The sequence below is a fragment of the Elephantulus edwardii genome, unplaced genomic scaffold, assembly GCF_000299155.1.
Source record: "Elephantulus edwardii isolate Elephantulus edwardi_28Jun2011 unplaced genomic scaffold, EleEdw1.0 scaffold00149, whole genome shotgun sequence".
In the NCBI taxonomy this organism is placed as follows: domain Eukaryota; kingdom Metazoa; phylum Chordata; class Mammalia; order Macroscelidea; family Macroscelididae; genus Elephantulus; species Elephantulus edwardii.
Genome location: NW_006399899.1, coordinates 41,753 through 49,141, shown reverse-complemented (window position 1 = coordinate 49,141; position 7,389 = coordinate 41,753). Strand labels below are relative to the sequence as shown.

At 39.2% G+C, this 7,389-nt stretch overlaps 1 protein-coding gene across 1 annotated transcript in view; it reads left to right on the top strand.

Annotated features, from left to right (window-relative positions):
* Positions 1 to 2,105, top strand: part of LOC102855540 (delta-sarcoglycan-like) — a gene marked incomplete at its 3' end in the record, with an annotated part of 449,465 nt that extends 447,360 nt beyond the window's left edge. Inside the window, exon 4 of the mRNA XM_006894744.1 lies at positions 1,975 to 2,105. Coding sequence (XP_006894806.1) covers positions 1,975 to 2,105 — 131 coding nt within the window. The remainder of the gene's footprint in view (positions 1 to 1,974) is intronic.
* Between the last annotated feature and the right edge of the window lie 5,284 nt (positions 2,106 to 7,389).

Sequence of the window (7,389 nt, the reverse complement as noted above, 5' to 3'; positions counted from 1 at the left end):
TTCTTACCCTAACCCTGATGTCAGTCTCATTCTACAGCAGTGGCACTATGCAGTGTTTGTCCTTTTGTGACTGAGATATTTCACCCAGCATAATGTCCTCGAGGGTCAGCCGTTTTGAATAATATTGCATGAGTTCCTTGTTTTTCAATGCAGCGTCGTATTCCATTGTGTGAATATACCATAGCTTCTCTATCCATTCATTTGTTGATGGGCATTTAGGTTGCTCCGAACTCCTTGCTATTGTGAACAAAGATGGCCCACAAGCACATGAAGAAATGTTCAAAATTCTTAGCTCTAAGATGCAAATCAAGACAACTATGAGATATCATCTCACCCCAGTAAGACTAGCAAAATTTAACAGAACAACAAGCAGCAAATGCCGGTGAGGTTGAGGAGATACTGGAACCCTTATTCACTGTTGGTGGGAGTGTAAAATGGTGCAACCACTGTGGAAGGTGGTGAGGCGCTTTCAAAAATGTTGCAAATAGAGACCATTTGACCCAGCAATTCCACTTCTAGGAATATGCTCTAAAGAGACTATAACCAGCACCCAAGCAAGTTAACTTTTACCTGAACTTCGGTAAATCCAACTCAGATAGACTGTAATTTTTTTTTTATTTTAATATATTAACTTGTTTTTGTTTTGTATATAGATGAATAGTGTTGGCTGGAGCTTCCTGACTAAAACAAGCCTGGAAGCAGGAGCGGCATCCACTTCCAAAATGGCTTGCCTCCGGAAACTCTATGTATGAACAGTGCTCAGGCTGTTCATTCATAGGGTCGCTATGAGTCGTATACGACTCGACAGCACCAAACAACAACAACAATATAGATGTTACCTAAAACTCAATGGAGTTTTCTCATTTATTTATTGATTAATTCATTACTTTATATTTGGGATATTTATGATACAGATTTATTATTTAATGTGAGAATGTAAATCCTTGAAATCAGAGGCCTTGTCTCCCTTTAATAGAATAACCTCAGCTTTAAGAACAGCAATCTGTTGTTGCTGATAAGCCACTGTGATTTTTACACTGTTGTTGTGTACTGTGGAGTTGGAACTAACCCATAGCTGACCCTCCAGCAGGTTTTCAGAGGCAGTTAATTACTTGGGAGGAAATTGTCCATCCTTCTCCTGCAGGGAAGCTGGTGGATTTGAACCTCAGGGCAGCTTTGTGCCACACAGTAACCAGAGCTCCCTTGATTTTACACTATTATTGTTATAGTGGAAGCTCTGGTAGCTGAGTAGCAAGAAGCTCTCTGCATTCCCAAAGGCATGTAGTTCAAGACCACCAACTGCTCTGTAGGAGAAAGATGAGCAGTCTCCTCTTGAGTGAGTAACTGCCTCTGAAAACCCATCAGAGAGTCAGATAGGGGTTGGTTCCGACTCTATGGTACACAACAATGACTATTATATAATTAAATACTAGCATAAAAGACTCGATAATCTCCAAGGCAGTTGATAACAATGCATTGTAGCTCTTTCTGCCAGGAAATGACCTATATGCTGAGGAAATAGACTCATCTGGTTTGCTGTCAGTTGCAGCCTGTGGTATGGAGTGTGACAGATTTCAGTAGAATTTGAAGAAGCCCTTTTTGACAGTTGGGACTGGCCAAAGATAAGAGGTTTGCTTCAAAAGATAGTAAGCTTTTCATGTATTAATGTCTTCAAGGGGGGAAAATGTACGAGTATTCGACAGTAATTTGGTAGCTTGCTAAGAGAAATATCATGCAAGCACTGGTGTGCAGGAAGGACATGATGTACTTTAAAATCATAGCTTGAGAGCCTATGATTAAAAGTAATTGACAAGACATGACTGAAGTCACTGGTCTGATTTTCATAGCTGGCTTCTGAAAACCAATCCACTTGCATCAAAGCTCAGTGCAGTCTTGTCAGATGTATAGGTTCTGTGAAAAGCTTTTTTGTTGTCAAATGCAATGAGACTGATATATTCTCTCTCTACTTTCCAGGTCCAAAAGCTATAGAAGCTTATGGGAAAAAGTTTGAAGTAAAAACAGTCTCTGGAAAATTGCTCTTCTCGGCGGATGACAACGAAGTGGTAGTAGGAGCTGAGAGATTAAGAGTTTTAGGTAAGGATAGTGTAATAATTTAATTGGCTTGATGTGACTGGTACAATTTATAGGAAAAGTGGAATGTTGTCAAGAAGAATGTATGATTTCAGTCACTTACCTTGATCTTTAAAACAGAACAATTGAGTGACCATGGAGCTTGGTTCTCTGGCAAAAGTTTTTTAAATCATAAAATCTTTGTGGCATGCCTGCCAGTGGAGAGGAAGTAAATTCCCAGGAAGTTCTTTTGAGGCCTCAGTAGGTGGAATTGAACTACTAACCCTTCATTTGTCTCACTTGGAGACTCCTCTCTGCACTTAACCACACATAAGCAGGTTAGTTCTACAGCATCTTCCAACTCTTACTATCCAGCTTTTGCATGTTTCTGGTAGAAATGGTACTTTCCACATCATTCTTGGTTGGAGAGAAAACAAAAACTTTAGGCTGATGTTTCTGTTCAAAAATATTTTCCTTGACCAGCTTTAAAATAATAGTCTACAGGGCAGAAAATGGATGGTATCCCAGGCCATGGTTGTTTTGTACAAGTAAGGTTTGATACTTTCTATTGGTTTTTTGGTATTTCACTGCTTAAAATTACTTCTACAAAGCTCTGGATAATTTTACACATCTGAACGCTATGGGTTAGCCCTAGCATATTAAACTCTGTGGAGCTCTCTTTTAAGAACTGTTCTCGTCCATTGATTATTTAGATTAATGGCTGGATGATAGTGGTTTCCTATTATTTCAAGGCAGGTGGATGTTTGTGTTGGGGGTGATTACCCTGGTGGTATTTCACTTGGAGAACGATGTAGAATAACATCTGTTTCTCCCCATGATTAAGAGCATTTGCTTTTCTAAAATGCAAAATTGGGGCAAGGAAGCTGCATAACAAACACGACTGCTGCTACCAATGCTAAAAAGAGTTGGAAATGACCACCCTGCGCATCTTGCGTCCACCTCCTTGGTGTAATGAGCCTCCTGTGGGCAAAACGAGCTTCCTGTCAGCTGGGATCCGGCTGTGTGGGGCGAGAAAGAAGGAGAGACAGTTTCCTTTTCAACTGAATGGACAACTTTGTCTTCTCACACTGTTACAGCACAAAGGCTCTGGGAAAGTTTTTAATGTGAATGCATATTTCAGGATGGAGTCTAATGGTCAGAGTTTGAATGCTTGTTGCAACACTTAGGATCTGCACGATCCTAGGCAAGTCTGTTTTCCTCGTTAAGCCTTACATAAACAAATTAAAAATGTAAGAAAGAATGGGTAAAGGAATATGATAAAACAGTAAATTTGTTATTTGCATGGAGAGTTGAGTAGGAATAAGCAATAGTGGTGGTGATGGTGACAATGGTTGTTTACTGTCATCAGCTAGGCCCCCACACATGATGACCTCACGTACCATGGAACAAAAGGCTTCCCAGTCCTTTGGCATCCCCATGATCACACCATTGTCATCTATAGGGTTTTTTTTTTTTCTTCTCTGATTTCCAGAAGCAGATCACCAGACCTTTTGCTCACCCTTTCTTTCTAATCTGTCTAATTCTAGAAGCTCCACTGGAAGCGGTTCCCTGACGCAGGCCAGTCTACTGACACAGGTGTGATGGTTGAGCTTGAAGTGCATTAGCCAGGAATTGACTCGGGGTCTCCCACACAAAAAGCAAAATTCTATCACTTAGCTATCATTCACCCGCTTATCTTGAGTACTTATCTCTGTGCAGAGGGTTAAATCAAACACCTGCCATGAATGAATGCTTTTACCTAAACCTCATCAGGAGGGCACAGACTTAGCACCTTCATTTACAGATGATCAAGCTGAGCCACAGGAGAGCAAATGGCGAGGCCAGGACCTGAATCCAGCGGGTGTTCCTACCATGCTGTAGGACTGTGGTACTGTTCATACCTCTACTCTATTACAGTGAGCTTTAACTTCTCTGAAGTCCATGTTGGCAGCACAGTAAGAATGCAAGAAAGCTAAACACCCACTTGTAGATACTGTCTTTCTTTATGACTTTGGGTTGTATGCCATTCCTACAATTCTTACACCTCTGATGGTCCTTCCACTTCCTTCACACACTCTTTTATCACCTGTCAGATTGTGGCTGTCCACACGTGGGCTCACACATTCAGTCCTTTTTCCATCGTCACATTTCTAAGGGAAAACTCACAACTTTCCATAGTTTAAGCATTTGCTTTTATCCAGAAGGTACTCCATTTGTCTTGACCTTCTTTTTGTTTCTAGTTCCAAATTATCAATAGCCTGGACTCTCCGAGGTGGCGGTCCTTCCTTCACTCCCACCACATTACCTGCAGCTGAGCAGATGTCGCCTCCGTCAATCTCCCTGTCCAACCTGCCTCCCTAATTCTCTTTTTGTCACCATTCTCTTAGTCACCAAAACATTGTTCTTGTTCATGTGCCAGGTCTTATTACTCTTCATGTGAACGTGAATGTCTTTGCCATCTATAGAGCTTCCATATTAGATATCTATTTAGGTCTGACACAAACAATTTTAGTCTTGTGGCCAAGTTCGCCCTTTTAATGATCACAAAGGTATAAAATTAGAGTGTAAGGTTAGGCATAGTCTATGTTACCTTTGATTGCAGAACAAAGGTTTTAAATATCTTGCCAAATAGCAACAAGAAAGTAGACAGCATTAAAGCTTGTGCATTTAAGAGGTGCCTTCATGGAGACACTAGGGAAAACATAACTTTTATTTTCATTAATGACCAGTTTTATCTAACAATGAATTGGACATTACAGCATTTATAAACAAAACATAATTATAAAGTGTTATTCTAATTGCTAATTAGGTCTATTTATACTCAAGATTAGTTTTTTAAAAAAATATCCTTTAGATGCCACTTGATGCTAATTATGCAAGTTACGTTATTATCAATTGAAATACATATTTTAATTAAATCTAAAGCTGTTTAAATTAGCACAAGAGTTATAGAAATGCAAATGTTTTCTGATGCTTGTTAATTTTTTAAGACCTCATTCAATGATACATTCAGCTTTTTGAATTAGATTTTGATGCAGTTCTCTTACTGCAACCTGGCAATTGTTAATTGCAGGAAAGGAGTGGCAATGTTCTTACTATTATTCAATGTTTACATGCATGTGTCTATATATACAGATAAGTACACATAAATAATTTCCTGCTCCTTTGCCTTACAGACAGGCATGACTATCCTCATCTCTTAGTCTAAGAAGGGAGGTGAACTAGTGAGTTCTTGTTCTAATCGGGAGCATGAGGCACACATACATATCTGAAAGACCAGGAAGAAACTAGTGACCTAAGAAACAGAGAATCCGATGGTGGTGTGCTGTGGGAGAGTTGAGAAAACTTTGTAAATGCAGACACTTGAGCATGAGTTAGAGTGCCTTCCGGATAAGGAATAGTGTGCATGTGCTCCCCTGGGCCTCCTTCATTTGCAAGCAACATAAATCCAACTCAAAGAGGCAGGTGTATTTATTGGCTCATGTAATTGAAGATCCAGGACTTTAGACTAGAGATTCAGGGCTCGGATGCTGTGACTAAAAATCAGTCCCTCCTTCTCTTACGATCTCTTAGCTCTATTTTTGCAAACTTGTATACCTTCTTCAATTCATCACCAACAGGAGAAATTTCACTTCCTTTTTTATTACTGGCTATAACAAAACTATTACACGTGGGTAGATTTAAAGAATAGAAATGTGATTGTATAGAGTTTTGGAGGCTAAAAGTACATGTACCAGTGGCCTCCCTTCTAGTTTTTTAGTGCCTGCTGATAATCTGCTGATAATTCCTTTACATGTAGATGTTTCCTCTCCACATGTGTGTGTGTTGATTCTAATCACTCAGAAGGATTAAGTCTAGTATCTACCCCACCCATAGGACTTCATTAGCATGACAAAAAATGGCTTGTCTCAAAAGGATCATGCTTTCCATACTATCAAGTCATATTTGGTGTCAGGAGATACAATTCAGTCCTTCAAAACATCCTAATATAAAAATAACAAAGTTCTGTGATTTACTAAGCTGGCTTGACTCAAAGGTCTATCCCCTCAATGGATTACATTGATCACATTGATAGAGTATGCTGATTAGCAAGACCTGGGCCATACAACGGCTAAGGAGTAAGAGTGAGACAGGGGAGCAGTTCTCTACAAAAAGCTTCTGTTGCCATTTCTAGAAGAGAGAATGCATTCTGGGAAAGGAGAAATAGCATATGCACCTTAAAATTGGGAAATGCATGACTAGAGAACCCAAGAATTGTCAGAGGTATTATTGTAAAAGACTTTCTTACATTCACACTCCCTTAGATGAGGAAATGAAAAATCAATATAATTTGTAAATTTAAAAAAAAAATAAGAAATATCACACAAAACTAAATAAAATGTCATCACATCCTTGTTCGGTTAGTTCCAGATAGAACAGCTTCCTTTCTGAACACATCAAACGTTTTTCCCACTGTGGGCATATGCGCTTCCTGTTGCCCCTGCCTAAAGCCAGTTGTTGTTAAGTCAGTTTGAATTTATGGCATTCCCTTGTGTAGGATGGCTTTTACTTGAGTTGAACTGTGTTCTGTAAGATTTCAGTAATTGTTTATTTGATGCTCCATCCCCCGCCCCCAGAACCAGTGTGAACTTGAATAACCAACCTTTCATTTATCAACCAAGGGTATTAGTCATTTATGCTACCCAGGGATTCTGTCCTCCTGACTCCTTTCTACAATGAGCTTATAAGTCATCTTTTTTTACCATAAGTGGCAACTCATCTAAAGGGCTCTTACTTGACCATTTTCTAAAAAATATCATGTTCTTATTACCATAATAAATCAGGAGTGACAAACTACAGTTTGTGGACCAACTCCAGTCTACCATCTGGCATCATAAAGTCTTATTAGAACACAGCCAAGCCCATTGCCTTATGCATTATCAATGGTTACTTTTGTACTATAGCAGCAGAGTTACCTAGTTATGACAGAGCTCCCGTAGCCTGCAAAGCATAAAATATTTGCTATCTGGTCCTTATGCAAGTTTACCAACTCCTGGACTTGACTCTTATTCTGCTTTATTCTTCTGTAAAGCATTTCTTATGCTGTCATGCAGTTTAGTACATGCTATCCCATGATTTCGCATAATTTATTATCCTTTTATTTCTCTTTACCAGAATGAAGGTTTCATGACAGCAGGAGATTTTGTTTCTGAATGTTTGCTCTAGGAAAAGAACAGATGTAGAGTTAAGTGCTTAATAATATTTGTTACATGGATGGAGTCAAAGAATCTGAACATTAGAAGGTCTTAAAACCAATTTGAAAGCACTAAATAGACTGAA